The sequence below is a fragment of the Rhinolophus sinicus genome, linkage group LG02 (genome assembly GCF_036562045.2).
Source record: "Rhinolophus sinicus isolate RSC01 linkage group LG02, ASM3656204v1, whole genome shotgun sequence".
Classification (NCBI taxonomy): domain Eukaryota; kingdom Metazoa; phylum Chordata; class Mammalia; order Chiroptera; family Rhinolophidae; genus Rhinolophus; species Rhinolophus sinicus.
The window spans coordinates 166,497,154-166,520,117 of record NC_133752.1 but is presented as its reverse complement, the minus strand read 5'-3'; the positions used below and the strand labels follow the sequence as shown (position 1 = coordinate 166,520,117).

The 22,964-nt window shown below is 32.9% G+C and overlaps 1 protein-coding gene across 1 annotated transcript in view; it reads right to left on the bottom strand.

The window, feature by feature from the left end:
• Positions 1–278: 278 nt before the first annotated feature.
• C2CD5 (C2 calcium dependent domain containing 5) overlaps positions 279–22,964 on the bottom strand; it is an 83,496-nt gene continuing 60,810 nt past the window's right edge. Inside the window, exons 17-28 of the mRNA XM_074324905.1 lie at positions 21,831–21,971; positions 19,848–19,911; positions 19,401–19,462; positions 19,086–19,184; positions 18,505–18,594; positions 17,744–17,831; positions 16,676–16,762; positions 7,601–7,651; positions 6,612–6,713; positions 5,116–5,306; positions 2,359–2,505; positions 279–1,634 (exon numbers count right to left, since the gene is read on the bottom strand). Of these exons, the coding sequence (XP_074181006.1) occupies positions 1,503–1,634; positions 2,359–2,505; positions 5,116–5,306; positions 6,612–6,713; positions 7,601–7,651; positions 16,676–16,762; positions 17,744–17,831; positions 18,505–18,594; positions 19,086–19,184; positions 19,401–19,462; positions 19,848–19,911; positions 21,831–21,971 (1,254 nt within the window). The 3' untranslated portion in view covers positions 279–1,502. The remainder of the gene's footprint in view (positions 1,635–2,358; positions 2,506–5,115; positions 5,307–6,611; positions 6,714–7,600; positions 7,652–16,675; positions 16,763–17,743; positions 17,832–18,504; positions 18,595–19,085; positions 19,185–19,400; positions 19,463–19,847; positions 19,912–21,830; positions 21,972–22,964) is intronic.

Sequence of the window (22,964 nt, the reverse complement as noted above, 5' to 3'; positions counted from 1 at the left end):
GGAACTTAGGTGTGTTTTGTTCACTGCCTAAAACTATGCCCTGTGATCCAGGAGGCATTCGAGAGTTACTGAATAAATACCTACCTGCCAAAGACACAAAGTGCCACAATTACATATATATATTTTTTTCCCCCAAAATTAAGAATAGGGCTTTGCATACAGTAGATGCACAACAGATGTTTGTTGACTGGAGGAATGAATGGAGATGATCAAATACAAAGTGATTTCAGACTACTGACAGTACCACATCAAGGAAGCAAAGAAGAGATTTAGGAATATTCCTGTTTATCTTTATAAACTTTTATTTAAAAAATAAAATTATAAACAAAATACAGAAAAATATTGACACCTGTGATAACAAGAAAATGACTTCTAATATTTAGGGCAGTTTGTTATCCCGGAAGAGCAAAATCATGAGTTTATAAAGAAATATTATTGTGCAAAGGAGGGATGTACTTTTTTAGGTTCATTCATAATAGGTATTTGGCATGGACAGAAAAAGTGTTTCTACGTATACATTCAACATTTTGCAGCATATTTACATTCAAGTTACATTTCCAAATTCTATGCCAAATATAGTCTAACTCACCATCAAAAGTCCCTAAGATATTACTAAAATTCTGTTTATTTGGTAGGAGTACATCATAATTTTATTAGGAAATAATTTTATGTTCCTACTAGTATTTTAACTAGTATTTAAAAATCAATAGTATTTTAACTACTTCAGTAAAATTCACTGACCTTTTCTTCCCTGTTGAAGCCAAGCCTCTTATAGACAAATTAAGCACCAACTGAAATTTAGCCAGTTATGAAGTTATATAGAATTTTTTCCTCCCTCCTTAGAGATATTGTTAAAATTTTCAATGAAAGGACACTGGCATTGATAAGTTATGTCTTCTTTTATAGTACCTAAGACATAGTATGGATCCAAGCTGCAGAATTTTAACTTCTTATTGAAAGATGGCTGAAGCACGGTTCTCTTTCAGTTGTGATCAAATTCCTCACCAAAATTAAACACATTAAGAAACCCCCTGTTTTCTGAAAACTTTTCTCCATTTCCCCCAACACATCCCTCAAATCAGACTATTTACTCATTAACAACTTGTGAATGTGTTGCTTCCCTTTTCTAAGTTACATTGGGGAAGCTATCCTAGTTTCCTGATGATCTTTCCATTTCATTTTGTAAATTACTATTTTAATAAAATCAACATAAATTACAAATATCTTCCATCTTTGCCACAGTTCTTTGAGAAATTTATCCTAACTTTCTGAAGGGTTAAGATTCCAAGGGGCCTGTCTATCTAGGCTTGGGAAACAAATTGTCAAGACTAGAAAATTCTCATGCGTCCAAGAGATTCTAGACAAATTAATCTACTCATATCAATCTTCCTTAATTATCTCAAATCAAGTTGAATTTTTAAAAAGTCTAGTAAGATGATTAATGGCAAAACAGGGGAGACAGATGAATTTCATTTAGTTGAGCTCTTTCTTTCTAAGCTACTTCAGGTTGTAACTTCTCCTCCAGAGCATGATGACTGGCAGTTGGCAGTAGGTTGCTGAGTTGATACCACTTCCAATTCAGATTCACGAACAAAAACCACCACGTCACCACTTACATTTATAAGACACTGTGCCTATAAGAACAACAGGACATGTTCAGTCACAAATTCAACAATACGCTCATATTCTTCTGCTACATTAGGGGCACTATTCTATGGTTACACAAGCATAGGCTTATAAATCATCAAAGAAAAGATAGACAACCCAATAGAAAAATGAGCAAAAGATAAGAAGGCAGTTCACAGGAAAGGCAAATCAAGAAACCCATTAATACAGTTATCTAATTTTTAAAGGAATCTTTAACAATTTTAAGTGAATTATCTTAACAAAACTGATAAATTTATTCTAAAATTTAACCTAACCAACATTCTTTTGCCCCATTAACATAATTATGCTACTCATTAAAAAAAAAAAAAAAAAACCACAACAAAAAACAGGGCGACCCAACCATGGTGTACTTTCCACCAGAACGGCATCTAAACCCAGAGGGCATTTTTAACTCCTCAGTAAGCCAGCACTGTATTCCAAAGACCCACCAAGATGGTGGAAAGAGCAGTAAATTAGGAGTAAAACTTCCAGAAGTATGTAGGAATAATAACTAGCACCTGGGATCTGAAAATAGCATCTGACCTATGTATGACAATGGTTATCAATATATTCATTAGAACATGTCCTAAACATCGAGAATCAAAAAGCTCCAGAAAGAGCAAATCTCTTTAGTGGGGGAGGGTGGCAGGCGGGAAGGCCATGGGGGAAATTCGCAGGATCCCCTGTCAGAGAAGTTTAACTACATCTCACCTGGTTCTTATTTGGATTCTCCATGAAGACACACTGCTTCATTATGTAGGAGACAACAGCATTCCCTCCTAGTGCAGCAACATGAGCTCTCACCATTGCGAACACTTCAGCAATAAAAGCATGGAGAAAACCACTGACTCCTCCTTCCTACATAATAATGCACAGGAAACTCAAACTCTATACATGTACACAGGAATGAATATAAAATGTCAAAGAATATATATTAAGACATCTTAAATGATCTTAGTGGAATGCATAATTTTAATATCCTTCATAATGGGCATTTATTGAATGCATGAACAAACCAACCAACCTTCAGTAGACATTCTATGACAGAGATGACCACCCCTATTGTACAGATGATGAAATCGAAGCTCAAAGAATTTGTAATATGCCCGTGACTAGCTGTGACTGATCCCATAGCCAGTGAGCGAATGGCAGAGCAAGAATTCAAATTGTTCCTCCATCTTCAACAGCTCCCTCTATCAAACCATTCCCATCATTATTCGAATAAATTGATGGTAAACAGAAACAATAAAACCTCCCTGCTATGCATATTTCCCATTCTGAACCATATTCCAGTCACACTTGCCCTTTATCCGTTTCTCAAAGGTGTCAAGCACTTTTCCTGCCTCAGGGTTTTTGCACATACTGTTCCTGAGGGCACCTCACCCATCTTTCCACCAGGATAACTCTTATTCAATTCTTCAGGTCCTGGCTTACATGGAACTTCCTCAGAGATACCTTCCTGGACAGTCTAATCTAAAGCGAGTTCCCCCAGCATATTCTCTGATAGCCTCTGTTGTATTTCTTTAGTTTACTTAACATCACTAGTAGTTACATACTGGTTATATAATTATTTGTTTAATGTCCACCATGCTCCAGTTCCACTGGACTGTAAACTTCCTAGGTCAGCGACTGCATCGGTTTTGTTCCTTACTATACGCTAACACCTAGTTCAACAGGTGTGTATACTAAGTATTCCATACTAAGTATTGCTAGGAATGAAATCCAGTACTTTGAAGACCTTTTTCATTGTTCAAAAACAAACAATATAGAAAACAAAGGATAGCAGATTGCTTAAAATGCTTTTCAATCTAAGTTTTTCACAAATTTTACTAGAGGTTATTTACAGTCTAGGAAGAAATTTCCAACTTTACACTGGAAGTTAAGTGCAAAACTAAATGCACTGTTAGAAAAACATTTGACTAGGTCACCTCTTTCTGAACAAGTTGTGTATAATTTTGTAAAAATATCTCTTTTTGTAATTAAGGAATTGAGCTGTTTCAGCCTGTCTCCTAGTTTTCCTCCCACCTTTTAAATTAAGAAATTCTGATGGCAGAGTAACAGAGGGGTAAGTTTGAAAAGATTTTAATGACTCTAAGCAAAATATTCATCAAGCAATGAATAAATTTGGTATATTTATGCCATACAGTTAATATTATAAATCTCTGTTGAAGGAAAAATCTACCGTGAAGCAACATTTTGGGGTATGGTTGCTTAATAGAGAAGGCACTTAGGAAATAAAACTTTATGGATTTAAAACAGTGCCATAGGCATAGGCTATTAAGAGCAATTAGAAAAAGTTAATTCACCAATATATGCCAGCTTCTCACACCCAACTTTCTTTGTCAAACTTAAATGGACTTAGAAGTGTCACCTATTTTAATTCTATAGTAAAGGTTTCTGAGAACATCTTAATTAAGATAGCTTCTTTTCCATCTCAACACAATTAGAATATGATTGAAAAACTACTTTATCTTAAAGGAAACATGTGTCTAATTAATTTGTCTGAAATTGTTTACTCATTTACACAAAAAAATGTCTTATGTTTACACTGTGCTGGACACTGTGTTATGTGCAGCATAGTAGCACGATTTTCAAAAACAGTATGTAGGCTATTATTTCTAACAAAGTATAAAAACAATGCTAGTGAAACAGTGGGAAAAAAGCATAGCTAAGTCATCTTTATAATGAACACACTGAAAAAAATACAACTGCTGCTAAAGTAGAACTTGAAGAGTTTACTGAGTTTCACTTCACATCTCAATCATTAAAAAGTTTCTCTATTCATATTAATTTGCTCAGCAGCTTGTTCCATAAGACAACAATATAATTTTTTATTGAGTTGAAATTCCTGTGTAATGAAAAACAGTAATAGCCTGATTAACTTTGATCACATCAAGTAAAATATTATAACTAAGGTTATTTAAAATACAAATTAAAGTTTAAAGATATGCAGTGCAAGAATTTACATAAATGGTATTCTCATATACTGATGGAGTGAAAGAAAATAAGTAGCCTCATTCTTTTTCAGAGGGAATTATATAAACTATCCCCATAAATAACACAGCTACAATATTGTTCCCTGCTATTTCTGAATATAACCCTTAAAAATTGCTATTTAAATATGTTGGGGAAATAACTACTCAGAAAACTAAGCTTTTCTTACAGGGCTATTTTAAACCTCTAATCAAACATGGGCAAATTTGTTTTATTTATCATATGATAAGGATCTAGAAATTTTAATAATAAATGGGCTTAAATTCAACACAACTCATGATAATACTAGTTATTGTATGAAATTTGGTAAATCTAATCTGGAACCAATTCAGACAGGTTATTGAAAAAAAATGATGTGTATATGTGTTATTTTTGGGGAAACAAATTTGATTTGAAACATGTTTGCTTTTTGTCACTACTATCTTCAATCAGACAAAATTCACAAAAATAATGAAATAACATCTATAAAATTACCTCGCGTAGAGACGTGGTTTCTCGAATGAAAAACATGTTAATTATCCCAAGATATTTTGTTATTTTTGCTCCAGGAATGAAAGAAAGAGGAGTCATCTTAACAACCCCTACTGTAGAATTTGCACAAGGTGGAGCAGAACGATTCCGGAAATTTCCTTCACCCACTGGACTTGTTTTTTCAACTGTCACAGCTAAAATTGAAGAAAGAAGAGAAAGCATCAAGATCAGATGCTAGTAATTCAAGTGTTCCCAAAGGTTTCGGAGTAAGTGGTGACAACATTCAGCTGTCTGTGAGGCTAAGCCATGTCATGAAAGAAAAGAAATTATCATGCAGTGCATGCAATTAAAAAAGAGAGAGAAAGAAAAACATAAGAAATGCTGGAATGGAATTCTTTTGGAAGAAAAATGGCATTCCTGCAAAAGAAAATGTTGATGCAGTGTAGCTACACATACAATGATCGTTATAAAGTGAAGAAACAGAAAAAGCGGCAGAGCAATTAAAAATTATCTGCTGTAGGAACAAATTATTACAAAGAGAGTGTGAAAGTTGTTATATTTCCCAGTTTTTTTCCATCTTTTTCAGATGACTTCATCACTGTCAACTTGTAGATAAACCTTATGTTAACTAGTTGCAATAGGTTTCTTTTCCAAACCATTTTGATTAAACTCATAATTTTAAAAACTTAAAAAATGACCTTGGCTGTTTAAAAGTTGACTGTTTGTACAATAACAAAAATAATAACTACCACTTATCAAATAACTATTATAAGCCAGACATATATATCGAATCCTTAGAACAATCCAGCAACATTGGTATCATTAGCCCCATTTTACACATGAGGAAACCAAGGTTCTGAGAAGTTAAATAACTTGCCCAAGGTCACACAGCTATTAAAATGGCACTTCTAGGATTCAAAACCAGGTCTGGCTGGTTTTATATCCTATGATCTTTCCCCTAAAACATAGTTCCTTCCCTATTAATGTACTGTAAATTCTTTCACTCAAATACATTTACCTCAAAATCTACCAAAACACATGCAGTATAAATAAAGAACATATAATGATCTTGAGTCTAGCAGTGAGATAAGAGTTAACTACTTTCTCTCCAGAAATACCTCCTTCTTTCAGCCTTCTGGATATCACACTTAGTAAACTGACATATGTCATATGCTACATAGTACCTTGGGTCCTGGGAGAGTGTCTCTTCAATAAGAGCTGACCATTTCCTTCCATTAGATGATATTATCTATTTATATACTTTTAAGAATACCTTCACAAAAAGTAAAAATTTAGAAACACAATTCTACAGTTAAAAATTAACAAATCTAAAGGCCCTGCAATAACTTTTGCTAAATGACCATTAGAGTCCGCAGCTTTCACACTCCAATACATGATTGATTGGCAATATTATTACTGGGTAGAAAGGTCTAGCCTTCACCGCTGGGAAATCAGGGATATGCTTCTCAGATCATAATGTGGTAGAAACATCCGCCTACTTGTCTTAATTGATCCGCGCCTTATGGTCTGAGCTTTCAGTTTAATGAGCTCTATCCAGCTGCTGCATCTGTCTGCAAAGGAACTGTAATCAACTGACGTTGCTGGAAACACAGACAGAAAACAAAAGAAAAAACAAAGAAAAAAAATATGTATGACGTCTCTTACTCGTCATAACTCCTTCCGATGAAGTAACTTAACTGTAATTTAGAAAAAGAATGGTCCTTATCAAGTCAGGTAAGAGAGGCAGTAAAGAGTCAAGCTTTAGACACTGATTTGTCCAAAACCAAGTTCTCAGCTGGCTGAGCATTTCTGGTGTGTTCTCTTAGGGAAAACGAAGTGGGGTTCAACAGAAATATCAAGTGAAAGGACCATATACTGTGTTTTCACTAATTTTATTTCCCATTCTTACTTCACAATGTTTTAGCACTTTGTATTTTAGAGCTTTTAATTTGCCATCCAAACTTTGTGAATAACTGCCTTCCCTACTTTGATTTTATACTAAAATCAAAACTAAAACTGAGAATCAAATGTTGAAAAATATTTTTAAAAAATCAATAGTTGACTTATTTTTTATTAAAATATCTTCTTTCTACCATCAGTAACAGGAAAGCCAAAGGGTTGTTTTTATCAGTATTTTGTTTCCAAGTATGATTTTGGTAACAAAGCTTATGATTACATAAGATACAGGGGGTTAGATGTGAGTCTGAGTTCTCCTTTTGAAAAGAATAACTTTTACTACCACGAAGCTAAAAAAAAAAATGTTAAAGAGCTAAAATTTTATTTTTAGAAACTGGGAAACTATTAAAATGCTAAAAATGTTAAATATTAGTTTAATTAATATTTTTAAGGCATACTCTAACTATAATAAAGCCACATTTTGGTGTCTATTCTATTGTCCAGTGCATTTCTTCAATGTCTGTATGTTTATGCACCACCACACTAGAATTTCACACCTTTGGTGACTATTTGCTTAATTAGACAAACTCACCTCTCTGTGCAGCTGGTATACCTGAGTTAGAACTTGCACTCTCCAGGTGTTCTAATAAGACAACATGAACAACATTAGCTTGGATGCTAAATACAAGCCAGTATCTCTTCTTTGCTGTTTGTAAATATTCTCGATAAGCCAGACAACTAGAAGGAAATTTTTATGGCTTCATTACAAAAGCAAACCAAATAGAAGTATTTAGGTTTAAAAAGCAATTTCTATTGATTAATGAAAACTAGCTCCATTAATCAATATCATGCCAAGGAAGACTACTTGTTACTATAACAGAAAAAGTTTCAAAAATTTTAAGGACATGAGGAAACATAAACACAATAACAAATGTTAGTATGATGAAAGCAGGATGTAAGAAAACTGAGCAGAGAAAAGGGTCAATGTATTGGGAAGTAAATCTGAAATGAAACATGGAAGGGAAATATTTGTGGGGGGAAGAGCCAGTGAGATAAAAATTACACATAGGGCAATGATGGATGTCTCACAGATAAACACAAGCTCTTTGCTCTTCACTAGCCATAACCCTCCCTCTCATTCAAGGACTTCACTATCAAGAGCTCCCTCTGGTGATATCAAAACTATGTGAAATGAAAAAGTGACAGCTAGCCATTGAAATAACTAGGAACCCCAATCACTTCCCTTCCAGTGACCTCACAAAAGTAGACCCAGAATTTTCCCTGATATTTTATATTGTTACTATAGATACCTAAGGTATTGTACAAATTTAAACAGTACTATAAAAGAAAAAAACTTCATCATCTATTTCTAATGTTCAGGCTCTATCTACATTAGCATATTTGGAATAGTGTTGTCAAGTTAGGAATAGTGTTGTAATAGTGTTGTCAAGTTAGAAATAACTTATAAGAAACACTGAGAATTATTTGGGTCAGCTGGTTTAAAAAATAATTGTAAACTAAGTAAATACATATTTTTGTCTCTGCCTAATGTGCTGGTCTTTGGGTAATAGTCTTAAATTAATAAAAACTACACTTTTCAAAAATAAGATTTGTACAGAATGTTTCTGGTAATTGGGTGCAATGGAAGTTTCTCCCATATCACCACACCATTTTTTAAGTCATATGAGACTATCAACTAATAATGGAGAATGTACAGTGCTCTTATAATATAGAGCTGATGAATACATGGGATCACTAGGTGGGGTGCACAAAATGCCTTGAGGGTGCTACGTTGTGGACATGCCCTGACAATCATGCCCTCAGCCTGTAGATCTAGACAAGGAGAGTCCTCCCAATTTAGGATCCTGAGTGGCACTGGAAGCCCAGGAGGAGATGGAACCTACAGGAACAAGACCAGAAGAGAACTGACATTCAGAGGCTTACCAGATCTCTAGGGACAGCTCAGCACAGGGCCAGACCCAGAGACCTAACTACTCCAGCTGGGTCCCAAGGCTCTCATACAGCCCGTGCAGTATACTTGGTGAGTGTAGAATAATAGAAAATACAGTTGGCATTAGAAATTCTGTGAATTTTTTTTAAATGTGGAAAGGGGGGGAAGCTAAAAAAAAAAGTAAAAATTACTAAAATGAAATCATCTTCTATATATCAATATTATCTGTGTAAAATGGAATTCCCCAGTAGCAACTGTATATAATTTAATGGCAAATGCCCACAAAAAGAGCTTAAACGTACAAAGTATCTGTTCCCATCTCTAAAACATATCAAATGAAAAAAACAAAGGTACACAAATGTGTAAAATACGTGTTTTAAAAAAAGGAAAACTAGGATATCTTTACAAAGACAGATAATAAGATAATAAGTTATCAAGAGTAGTTGCCTCCTGGGAAGGGAAATGAAAGGAAAGGGAGCTTTATTTTGGATGATATTTTTTTTCTTTGTAGGATTTGAATTTTTCACCATGGGCATTGATTTCTTTTCCAAAAAATTTTTACAAAGGATGGGAAGAAGGAACATACAAGTGAGGGAAAATGTTTATACCCTTCCATCAAATATGAATGTATCTAAACTAAAATCTGAAAAAAAAAAAACAAAAAAAAAACTTTTAAAATTGGAGATATTATTAACGGAAACGGTAAGGGAGGTTTTTTTTCCAATCTCTCTTAATAAAAGCAGGTTCACCTTTTAACATGCTTGCTATGATCTTAATTTTTCTCCCAGAGAAAAGGCCCAAGATGAGCGGGTCCTGGCAGCAGATGAACATCAGCACCTCGGACTGGTTTGAATACCTCATACAACTAATGACCTCACGTTCTCAGTCACTGCTCCTTCAGATTACAGTTTGGCTTCCCAGGTAGTAGGATTTTAAAAACAGAAGGTACTACAGATATAAGCTGTCTGGCTCACTGACAAACTAGTAATTCTGGTTAAAAAGCAATAAAAAAATACACACTCAATATCTATGCCAATACTAAAAACAAGACCAAAAAAAACACCACATTTCATATTCAGGGGTAGAAATCTTATTAAAAGTATCTCAGGCTTTGTTGAGGCGTTAATGCTCAGTTGTGGGCCACCTGTATATGTATTTGGAAGAGTTGGAGAAAAACACTTCTTATCTTAGGTCCCCATTCTAGCTGCACACAGTCTCAAAAGCCACACAGCAGCCCACTTCTCTCACGATTTCCTTCCCTGCTAAATACAAGAAAAAGATCACTTTGCTTTTTTACAAAGCACAAGTAAGTGATAACTTACTTGTTATCCCCAAATAAATGACCCAAGAAAGTTAGCAAGGCAAACAGAACATGCAGTTTTATTATTCTTAGTACACTCTAGCAATATTTAACAAGCCCTACAGGTGTGGGGAGGGCACTAACCTAGGTTAAAAGTTTAGTGTAAGTGAGCATATTGATGACAAAAAGAAACAAAATATGGCAAGGATACTTCATCCTTTAATTACACATGGTCCAATGCTTCTAAAGTTTGTGGCTTCTCCATTCTCTTATGTAATTTGTCATAACAAATGACGAGGTATTGATTAGCTATGATCAAGTTCTACACTGACCATTAACTGTTCTGACCACTTATTCACTTTGTATCATTAGAATTTACAGAACATCTTTGCTCTGATAAAAAATATTTGAGACAATTCTGGTCATCTTAAGAAAATTACTAAAACTGAAAAAATTCCTGAAACTTCTGAAAAGGTTCTTTGGCAGATTAAAACATGTGCAATCTGGAGTCTTCAAAATTTATGCTGTATTTTCCTATTTAAACATTCTTGTTTTAAGTTATTATGACCAAAATGTGTGTTTATGTTCCTCTAGGCATTTCTATCAATCTATAATGCATTGATTGGCTAAGTCTTATAACTGGCCTAACAACTGAGTCAGATGTTTATAAACATCCAGTATAAACTATGTCCATAACGATATTCAAATATTGGTGGATTGATAATGAAATTGCCATGTTATAGTTAAAAATTATTAAGGCACAGAGGAAGATATAAATAGCTTCAATTTGTATAGTCCACAAGGGAAAAAAAATTCACTATAATACACATGTAATACCTCATTAGAGGACAAAAAAATTAGCTTCTCTATTTGGGTCATTAAAGTTTCCAACTACTCTTCCCGTAAGCATCCTGAGGTGACCTCTGAAAATGGTTCACCATTCACTTGACCCAGAGAACCCTAAAATATCATGAAAATCAAGAGGTTCAAATCTTGTTCAATTTAAGAACAATCGTGGAAATGCCAGGCCATCATGGATATGCATATCAGAAAAGCGACCAAGTATCTGAAGGATGTCATTGTACAGAAGCAATGTGCTATTCCGTTGTTACAAGGGCAGAGTTGGTAGGTTTGCCCAGACCTAAGAGTGGGGCTGGATTGAGGGTCAGTGGCCCAAAAAGAGTGTAAAATTTTTGCTGCACAGGCTTAAAAATGCAGAGTGATACTGAACTTGAGGGTTTAGATGCAGACTCTCTGGTCACTGAGCAGAACCAGTGAACGAAGCTCCCAAGAAAGATGCTGCACAGAATTTAGAGCTTGTGGGCGGGTAAGCCCATACATGAGCTCCCCCTGCCACACTGAGATGATCCTAATGGAAAAAGGGCAGATTTTTCCAAACCAGAAGATGTTGCACAGAACAAAAAGATCTCTCAGAAGAAACTGAAGAAACAAAAACTTAAGGCCTGGGAGTAAATGCAGCATCAAATAAATGCTAATAAAAATAAAAAATAAAAATAAAAAAAGTCCAACTAAAGATGTACAACATCCTAAACCACTTGTCTTTTTATTTCAGTCTACCTTTTCCATTTTCCTGCATCCATTACTAGGTATCCATTCCTCCTCTCACTACCATCCTTTATATTCTCTCTTCCAAATTATCTGCTTTCTGTCAGTAACCCAATTAAATCTTTCTTTGTTTTTTACTCCCTTTTTTTTTACTTTTTACTCTTCCTCTGATTTTGGATTTCACTGTCCTCAAGCTGCCATAAAGAAGCTAATATTCCTTTACCCTACTTCTCCATCAATTCTCTTCCCTCTTTCCCTTCCTCCCTCCATCCCTCCCTTCCTTCCTTCCCATTTCTTAGATAACTTTTTCACACCTCTCTCTCTCTTCAGTTTCTACTTTCCTCTCACTCTCCTTCCGCTCAGCATCTTTCCCCTTTCAGAACTTCTCATGGATTGTTGTGGCCATAAATAACATGGAGAACTGTAGTGTTTTTTATTGTTGCTAACATTTGGTCATTGTGACAAAATATATTGTTCAAACAAAGAGAAAAAACAGACATGCACTGAATTGTTAATATATAAAGATATTTTAGTATAAAGAATTATATATACTTGTAAGAAATCAGAACCATTAGTTGGCAGGAAAAAAACAAAAGCTAACTTTGGAGTTTTAGGAGTATTTCCAATTGCTAGTTTAAAACATGAGGCAAGTCACTAAATTTAAAGTTAAACTATCTTTTAAAATCAAATTTAGTTTAACAAAAATAAAAAGGAACTCTTATAAGCCTACAATAAAAATAAAAATAAAAAAATTTCCGATGTGTATACCTAATTAGGGAGTACAGTATATTAAGGGTATAAGCTAATTTGTTTTCTTTTATATTAAAATCCAGATTTTGACCTATGCTTGTCACATTAGTCAGCAGCTGCATAATGAAAAGAGTACTCTGCCAGCCTAGCGTATGCCACTGAACAAGAGGAAATTATCCCAGCATAAAGCAAAATGAAAGCAGAAACAAGGTGGGTATAAAAAACTTTTCTTCTATACACGTCTATCAAACAGTATATAAAAACTAAAACTGACTTAATTAAACCTTTTTAAAGTCTTAAACTCTCAGAATTTTAATGAAAATGATTACCCTATTATACATGAGATTTATAAAGTATTTGAGATATATTTATAGTGGTATATGATTCACACATTTTTGTCATTAATGTAAGTTCTTAATTCTATCCGCTATCTAATATCTGAAGATTTAGGTTTTTAGGTATGTATCTAAAGTAATATGGTAACCTTTTATGAAAATGACACGTATAAAATTCTTGAGATTAATCTTGAGAAAAATCATGAGAAAAATCTTACTGACTTTTTTTTTACTTTTCACCCAAATTGTATTCACTTAGATTGCCCATTTTTACTATATTTGTTTTTTTCTGTGTATGTCATTTTTAAAGTCTCTTAAAACCATTTCAGAGAAAACACAAAGTATAATATTAATAATTTGAAAAACATCATGAAAGTGGTATAAAAAAATTTGCTATAGCCACGTTCTTTCTCATAACACAGCCTTATATGTTGATGCCACATCATCTATGATCCTCTCATAGTGTTCATCAAAAAAATTTGATGACCTTCACATGACGTGCTTTAAGATTTTACTTTGGCTCAGCATCTTTTAATATTTTCAAATCAGAAAAATCAAGATAACTAGCAAGGTAACACCAAATCAACCATAAATTTGAGACATACATCAAACTATTTTGTTACCTTGAGATACAAAACCAAATATAACAAAAGATGGAGGAAAAAATTGAACATGGATGGACAATTCAGGCCCAGGCTTACTCTACACAGAGAATTAGGACACATATAATTAAAGCATCTTTTCTTCACATAACAGTCATTCATTTTCAATAACACAAAAAGTTTATCTACAAGTGAAAAGATGGAAGTATTAATAAACATACTGTGCTTAGTTCTTGAAACTACTGTCAACATAAAAGGAAATGAAAAATTTTAACAAATCATCCTATTTGTGATAAGAACATGAAAAATAAATTAAAATCCAAAGTTTTCAGAATTTAAAAAAGAGCTCTATCAACTTAGCTAAATGACCTAACAACACTATAAAATTATGCATGTATTTACTTCTCAGTGTTAGTATTTTAAGCCTCTTGTAGTTGCACACAAGTAGGAAGTTTTCTGCGCATTTATTCCTAGAACTCTTACCTTTCTCTCTCCTGCCTGTTTCCTCTAAATTGCTGCACTTAACTTTGTCCAGATATTTCTATTCTCTATCCAAACTTTTCTTCATGTTACAATGCCCATTATTACATTCATGTTATAACACTCCATTATAACATTCTGCAGACCTTTTCAATACCCATCCTATCCTCAAATCTTCAAAAATACTTTTAAGATAACTTTTTCAAATATATTTGTTATAGTCCATGTCCTCCTGAAAAGACTTAAGGAAACAAAGACAATAAATAAGCATGCAACATAAACCACAATTTACAAAACTACTTACAAAAAGGTACAGATAAACTTTTTAGTGTTTACTGATGATTTTGAAATGTAATACTGAAGGAAAAACACATAGGTCTTTCAGTTGAATACTTAACATGAAAAGTTTTATATACATTAGTATCAGATGTGATGATATCTGAAGATGATGATGATGATGATGATGATGATGATGATGATAAAGGTGGAATGTTCTGATTCAGTTGTTTTCCAACTTTTTGAAACGCTGTCTTCAAACAAAATCACGTATAGAAAACTGACACGTAAAAGCACACAGAATTGAAGCTGCTCTAGTTCACAGGCAGAACAGGGGGTCCAGAGACCTGTCCTCTCACTCCGCCACACTTCTCAGGTCCCTTCCCACCTTGCCTTCTGGAAAGCCATGAGGCATCTTTGAAGAAACTTTATGTTTTAAAAATTATTGGTTTAACTGATTAGAAGTTATTTGGAAATATTTTATTTAACTTAATAGAAATTCAGTGTGACGACAAGCATAGATTTTGATTTGTTTTTAATAATAGGAATATGTTAATAATTAAAGAACCATAAACTATAGAAACTCAAGGAATCAGAGAATTTTAAAGGCTAGAAACAACCTTAATACTTTCACATTTTATGGACGAGGAACTGAGGTTTATAAGAGGTTAACTGACCCAACTTCTCACACTTCACCAGTAGCAAAACTGAGAAGAGATCCCAGGTCTATTGCTTTATCTCTCCACCTCATGGCCCCTCTCTATGGTGCCTAAAATGAACTACAAATATTTTAGGTATTGTTCAGATATGACTTAGTCTACCCAAATTCTTTCCTTCTTCTTCAGTTCACAAAGTATCTATCATTTGTACAAAATATACTAATGACCATAAGAGATAGTAGTTTTAATTACGCTCAAAAACATTTTGAAAGCTACTACAGAAACTGTAAGTTATACACATAAGGCAAACTTACAGAGTTTAAATCTAATCTGCAGAATTCAGTAGCTATTGACAATATGGTAAAGTTGAGTTAACAGGGACCTTAAGTACACAAATATATAGTCCTATAGATTATTAGTTGATCAAATCTTTGTTTGTTGATTGTGTTTTTGGTTTTGTTTTTTTTCCCCTCATTGCAGGGTCAGGATAAATGAAATGGTACCTGTGTTAAATACAAATTTCTGTATAAAATAGGTATTTAAAAAAAAATCCTGTTTACTCAGTTAAGGAATATTTTGGCAGCTCTGCTTTTTGTTCTGGAAGCTACACTTAATTTATAAATCTGAACTGAGATTATCTTTGGATTTGATCTTTCCTCTCTATTCTATCAAAGAAGTTGAGGTATGCAAAAATTCTCCATGGAATTCTAAATCAGAATTTTAATTTAGACAAAAAGGAAAGAGTTACCATGTTAGAAAGCTCAGATTTTGAAAGTAGCTTACCTTTTCATCTTCAAAATATGACACAGGCTCTATTTACCTACATAGACAGAGCTTGCACTGACTTAGTAAAGACTCTATTGACATATATCCAATAGTGAATATAAAACTATATTGTATTATACCTAATTTGGTGTCAGATAAGTAATTGACAAGTAGAAATCATAAAATATATTCACCTGTATTATGAAATATATATATTAGAAAAGTCAACTTGCTTTTAAATAATAAATGCAATAAAAAATTTAGAAAGACACAAACTACATTTATTGTACATGTAATGCTATGAAATAAGGTACAATAATTCTGTGAATTTTATAATAAAAATTGCATGGAAATCAGAAGAAAAATGGAACAAACTATGTTTTCATTTTTCTCCAACAATTGCACAGCTCTGAGTAGATTTACTGCTGTTAAGGTAAGGGACAATCATTTTGCATCAGAAAAATGGCAGCATACTTTAAGTATCTAACAATGTTCCTCAAATATAGCCAAGGCACCCAAAAAACAAAAAGTACATCCCTTTCTTACATATCCATCCACCACCCAAAACCTCTGCAATACCTTCTGAAGAAAATAGTTTCTTGTCATTTTCAAACTGAACATTTTTGTAAAGGTTTGACTGTTGCTGGAAAAATTAATTTTACCAAATATAATATAAATACCAAATACATTATGTGTAAGTAATTGCTTTGGGAAATCCAAATCTCTAAAAATAAAAGTTTACTATATTTGAGATGTAAAAATGGAGTATTATACGAAAAATTACCTTAAAAATTTATGATGAGATTACTTGAGAAATGAAAAGAACATCACTTTCTCCCCTTTATGAACATGAAGAAACATACAATGAGGGAATAAAGGATAAATCTTCATCTCAAGATTAAGTAAGATTGCCTACAATGAAGAAACAGGTGAAAGACACTAGAAACTAGGATTTATGTTTGGATTTCCCTTACTTAACCAACCTTTAGCTGGTGGAAAAGGATGAGAAGGCAACGAATCTGAACAGAGTTCCAGTGGAAACTGCAGAAGCTCTTCATTATCTGTAGAGGCTTGTGAGACAAGAAAAAGACTAGTTATTTAGTAATAATCTTTTTTTTTTTAATTAAGGAACTGAGATAACATATACATACACCCCCAATTTATTCTGGTTATTTTCTCCTTGGTTTTTCCCATAGGGACCCTTCATCTGCATGATGCTGAGTGTGGTGCTACCTTCCCTGGTAGGACTGTTGTGATATTTAGAAAGGATAATACTTATAAATCTCTTAGCACAGTGCCTTGCAAATAATAATGAGTGCTAAATATTATCCTACTCTTTGTACCTTACTAGTTCTATGATATGTAAACCAGTTATTATCTATCTTCTTTGATGAATATCTGAACACATAATCATTAAATACATGTCTCTATTTGGTATTAATTCAATGCTATACATGTAGAATGTAATCAACTTAAAATATTTTAGACTATCCATGAATATTTTATCTAGCCAATAAGTCATTAAACTTTAGAAAGTACACTATTTACTATTTCCCTCTCCTTTTTTTTCAGAACATGTAAATGGTTTCTAATAATTTGGGTTTCTTTGGAATATATTAAGCATGGTACTTCCTAAATTTTACTGGATCAATGACAACTCTGAGAATCTGTTGAACACTATGGGACTTTTCCTTGAGAAAAATACGTGATGCTTACTACATCAGTAGCTCCTCAAATGCCTGGAGGACCTCCTTAGAAGTCCTCAAATAGGGGCCTCTAAACTACTGCAGAATTAATACGCTACCATGTAAGTCTATATAACAATAGCATTCTCGATGTAAATACCAGTCAACCACCTATTCATGTGTGAAAAGTATCAAGTCAGCCATATGCTTATCCACACAGTTATTCTGATAAAGATAAACAGAAAAAGTGACAGAGTCTCTTCAAGAAACACGTCATTTTTATTTAATCTACTTATCCTCTATATTTTACCACTGAACTATAAGATAGACAAACGTGAACTATGCTCCCATCCATCACAGGTTTACCTCTTTGCAATGACTTTTCAACATGTGGTTTTATGGTCTGTAAAGCCTGATTTTTGTCAAAAGTTATCGCAACTGCTGTGACTGTAACCTAGAATCACAAAAACAGTATGATTAACAAAATAATCATTGCCAGAATAAGTTTCTTACAAACCTTTTTCAGTACCATGGAACAACTTACACTAATTGGCTAATTTGTCTTTCTTAGTTAAGATTCTCAACAGAATTATACATCAACTCAGATATTCAGATGAGAACTAAGCTCAACATGTATAACTGAACACAGATATTTCAGAAAGAGCTCAAGATCCTTAAAGATGGGATCTGGAAAAAATCCCACATAAGTACACATCCTATTGTATGTGTGCTGGAGCACATATATGATTCCACCAGCAGATAACCAGTTAATAAAAATGAAACATACACGGTCTGATTCATACTAACATGTTTTAAAATATTTTGAAGTAAAACAGTTTATACTATTTAATATTAATTATAATATTAAAACTTATAATATTAAAACAGATCAGATAAAAACCAGAAATCTTCAGGGAATATAGTCAATATTATTGTAATAACTATGTATGGTGCCAGGTCGGTACTAGACTAATTGAGAGGATCAATTCGTAAATTATATAAATGTCTAACCACTATGCTGTACACCTGAAACTAATATAAAACAATATCGAATGTCAATTGCAACTGAAAATAAATTTAAAAAACAAACTAAAAGTCTTCTTAATAATAGACTGAATTTTGATTACCTGAATTAATTCATCTTCAGGCAGAGATACTGTAAAATTGACATGGCAAAGGCAGCAGGGGATCATAGACCGTAGTTTAAAATACAGGCTCTACAAAATAGAAAACATCAGTAACATCACTTCTTTTAATTTAAAAAATTTATAAAAACGGATTTTTCAATGCATATTATACTTTGGCAAATGAAAAGTTTAAAAGGTGAAAACAAAGGTCGTCCATTTCTATTTTGTCTATTCTTACATTATGAATACATTTTTAATATTTAAGTAGACAATAAGATTTAATCATATTTATCAGTAAGTCGTAAAAAAATAAGAAGTTTTTAAATTTACATATATACAATAGGTTTTTATGAAGTTTAAAGCTATGAAATAATTAAAACATATTTATTTTATTCGTATATTAAGATGGACAGGTCAACTTTAGCATTTTACCTGATGGCAGAGTTAAGATTGATATGAAAATAAAAATAATTCAGACCACAACTGTGTAAGGTGTTCCAGACATATATATACTTTTCTTTTTTTAATTTCATGATTCTTAGGAGTTTTAACTAAAAAATAATTAGTGAAAAGGTTCCTACCTTGAGCAAATTTTCACAGAGGTCATTAAAGTTCTTATTGAGGGCTTGATTAGTCAGGTTAAGGCTGCTTAATCGGATTACTCTTACTGATGTGAACATCTAAATATAGGGAGATATAATAGCACGTCATTTTATTATTTTAACTAAATACTGTAACAGTTAATAAAACCAAATAATGAACAATAACTAATGTGGCATGAAAAGGGGTCACGTTTTAACCGAAATGAGGAAGTCAAAAAGAAAACATATATTAAGAAGGAACTTGCTAAAATCACTTAGGTTTTATTTGCTTAAAATTAAGAATGAAAGGTTCACCTGTATTTCAGATGTCCAATTATTTATGCCAGGCATAATTTCTGTATTGCAACTATAAAAGCCTGTCAAAATAAATTATAGTTAAAATATATGATAATATTTCATTTATTTTGTGTTAAAGAATAACATTTTTCAATTATTACATGAAGTTCTAACCGTAAGATCCATTCATCTTGTTTTTCTAAAAGTCTATACCTTCAGAAAACTTTAGACCACCTTAATAAATTATAAGGTTTTTAAAAATGTATAATCATAAAAGGATTATAAATCAGTTAACTTAAGTTCTAACATAAATATTTTTAAACTATATGTTCTCAAACTTGGAGCAGCAAAGCATGTGACATTGATAAAGCCTTTAAAATAAAGTCAGTACCATAATGATTACGAACTAAAATACTGATATGTAAAAAAAGAGTCTTATCTCAAAGGTAATTTTTTTCTGTTTACCTGAAGGAGGAGGAACATCAGTAAGTAGAGAATGTACATCTTCCATAGCATCTGTGTCATCAATCTAAAAATAGAAAGATTAAAACTATTACATGAGTAGTAAATATATAATAATTTCAAATTTAAGAAGTTTATTATTTACTAATTAGAAAGCAAGAGTCAAAAAAGTAGAGCCATTTTTCCCTAAGTTAAAACACAAAACGTGAAAAAAATTTTCTAATATCTATAAATTTCTCCATAGCAATTATAAATACTTCTAAATAAAATATTTTATAAAATATATTGAGCTTTTAAAAACTGAGCTTTTTCTCAAGCTTTTGTGATGGCATGCTTCAAAATACAAAGATGCCATAAGCAATCATTATCTCCATTTGTTTAAATTAATAAAGAGCAATTTAAAAAAATTTTTTGACTCAATACAGAAATGCTTTAAAATAATTACATAGGAATAAATGTAAAGGCATGTCTAAAAGAAAGAAGTCCAAATACTATTTTTCTTACATCATAATATTTCATTGTGAATAATGAGGAGTGAACATATCCAACTAGATATATATTGACATTCATCTGTGTATCGAGGGGTCGAGGGGTCAAAGTCCTGGCCCACACAGTCTAAGCTTCCTCTCCCATCATCTGTGGGACTTCCAAGAACCACTGTCAATTCCACGTAAATTTCGCTACCCACAGTCCTGGCATACTTCAACACATTATTCCCTGATTCCACATGCAGATCTCAAGTATTCTCCAACTACAACCCGTCCGTTGTCCTTTCTCTTACTGAAGCTGCATCTTGCCCTCAGTCTTCTGCCCACATTTGAAGCACTGCTTTCTCTACTTAGGCAGGATCCCAGGATCAGAAATATCAATAATGCCATAGATCAAACTTCAGGCAATGCTAAGAATCACCTGGAGGGTTTGTTAAACAGATTCCTGGGCTCCACCTTGAAATTTTCATTTACTAGGTCTGAAGTAAGGGCCCCAGTAATTTGTATTTGTCACAAGCTCCCAGCCAGTGCTGACACTACAGTTAGTCACGGCTGGCCTACTTTGAATAAGCACTGCTCTAAAGACTACCCTGGATCCCTTTACCTCCTTAACCTGACATATTTTTACCGATCTCCATTTTCCCCCCATTATCAGACTGTAGGAAAATATGGGAAAAAGGGCACAAATCCATCCAGTTTGAGTTTTCCAAAAATTAACACTCTTATTTCAGTCAAACTTTGTGCATCTCTCATGGCTGACATCCTGATCACATTCACTGACACTGTTCTAGATTCTTCAAACCTCCAGTCCCATCCCAATACAATTCTACCATCAGCTTCCTGCTTCACTAATATCAAGGCATCTGACTTTTTCTCTCAACTGGCATCTTACCAGAACATTTCTGTGTATCTTATTTGTTTTCCTTTCCTTCAATATCAAAGGAAGATCATCTATCTCTTTCAAAGCTAACTGTTCTACAGGGGAGGGCAGGGGAAGCAGATTTGTGAGGAAGGAAGCTCCATAAATCTTTCATGCCACATTTATTCTCCAAAAAGCTTGTTCTGAGTATATTTCTATAATGAAAGCTCAATTATATTTTCTGAATTCAGTAAGAACACACTTCGTTCAGAATTCATAGTGCTTATATCATTACATGTAAAATGTTATAATTATAGTAATATGGTGTAACACATAAAGCAGGTAATTATAGTAAGTGAAAGAATAACACTTTAACTTCTTATTCAAGTTTGTAAAAATATCTCCAAGAGTTAAATATCAATTTTATTTTAATCCATACATTAATTTTTCCATGACCGTTAGTATCTGGCATTGAAAAAAAATACATTACCAAATTCTGATACTTTCAATTTTGTTGTAATTTCTATAATGTTTTTTGATATTTATAAAGTTGTAATGATACAAAAGTATCACATCAACTTAAGATCTGATTGTAAAAATGTGCATCTTATTTTCTAAATACTTAGTCTAATGCAATACCTCCAAAACAAAAGCATCTTTTTTCCCATGTGAAAGGTCCAATTCTGTAACTTCATCAGAGCTTTCTGATTGAGATCTTAAAAGTCTCGAGCGTTGTCTTGGTTCTGGGATGGGTGATCCTATAATCTCTTCAGCTATCTCCTAAAAGAAATATAATTACTTTATATTAGATGACTATATTTTTCAGGTTTGGTTTTTTGTTTGTTTGTAAATGGTAGTCTTTTATTTTTTTTTTAATTGAGGTTTAATTGACATACAGCATTATATTAGTTTCAGGTGTACAACATAATGATTTGCTATTTGCATAATTCAGTTTGGTTTTAAATTTTTATATTAATAGACAATTACTGAGAGAGGGAAAGTCTATAAAATATATTCAAAGTCTGTATTTAATTATACACTTTATGACTAACTTTTTATAGAGTATGTATATAGCTATTTCCTTTAATTGATAATAGCAGCCTTGACACACTAATCCAGAAATACCTGTGTAACTTTCACAGACATAGCAAGGCATTACTGATATTTACTATACAGAGAGGAAACTACAATGAGTAGGGAACTGATAGTCCTTCCAGTTCAGAAGCTATTTTCTAGTCCTCATTTAAAAGTCCTAATAGTCCATAAAGAATTAAAGATTTATGTCCCCAGATATAATTCTATATCTTTTCTTATTCAGTGGTAATTTTTCAAAGCTCCACAAAGTAAATGAGGGATACAATAAATATAACGTGTGTATGTATGTGTATGTACACATAATACATATATTACACATGTATTTGTTGTGCAACTTAGTTAGCTAAATAAACTTCGGTGGTTACAATAATCACCTTTTTGAGGTCAGTGTATGGGGCAATCCTACATCGGTTCGTAAGTTTTACCTATTACAAAGCCAAAGATCAAAGGTAACTAGAGATTCTAAATATTTCTTGTCAAGGAATATAGGGAATGTGGATATGGGAGCACAAATGCAAAAGGCATAGCCTATTGTTGATGTAACAGGCCTATCTTTTTAAAAAGCAAGTTATAAGAAAAAGTTTTTCAAAAATATAGTGCATACCTTACATAAGACGACCACCACAGTTTCATAACATAGCTATCTATGGAGTACTTTCACATCCATTTATTATGTTT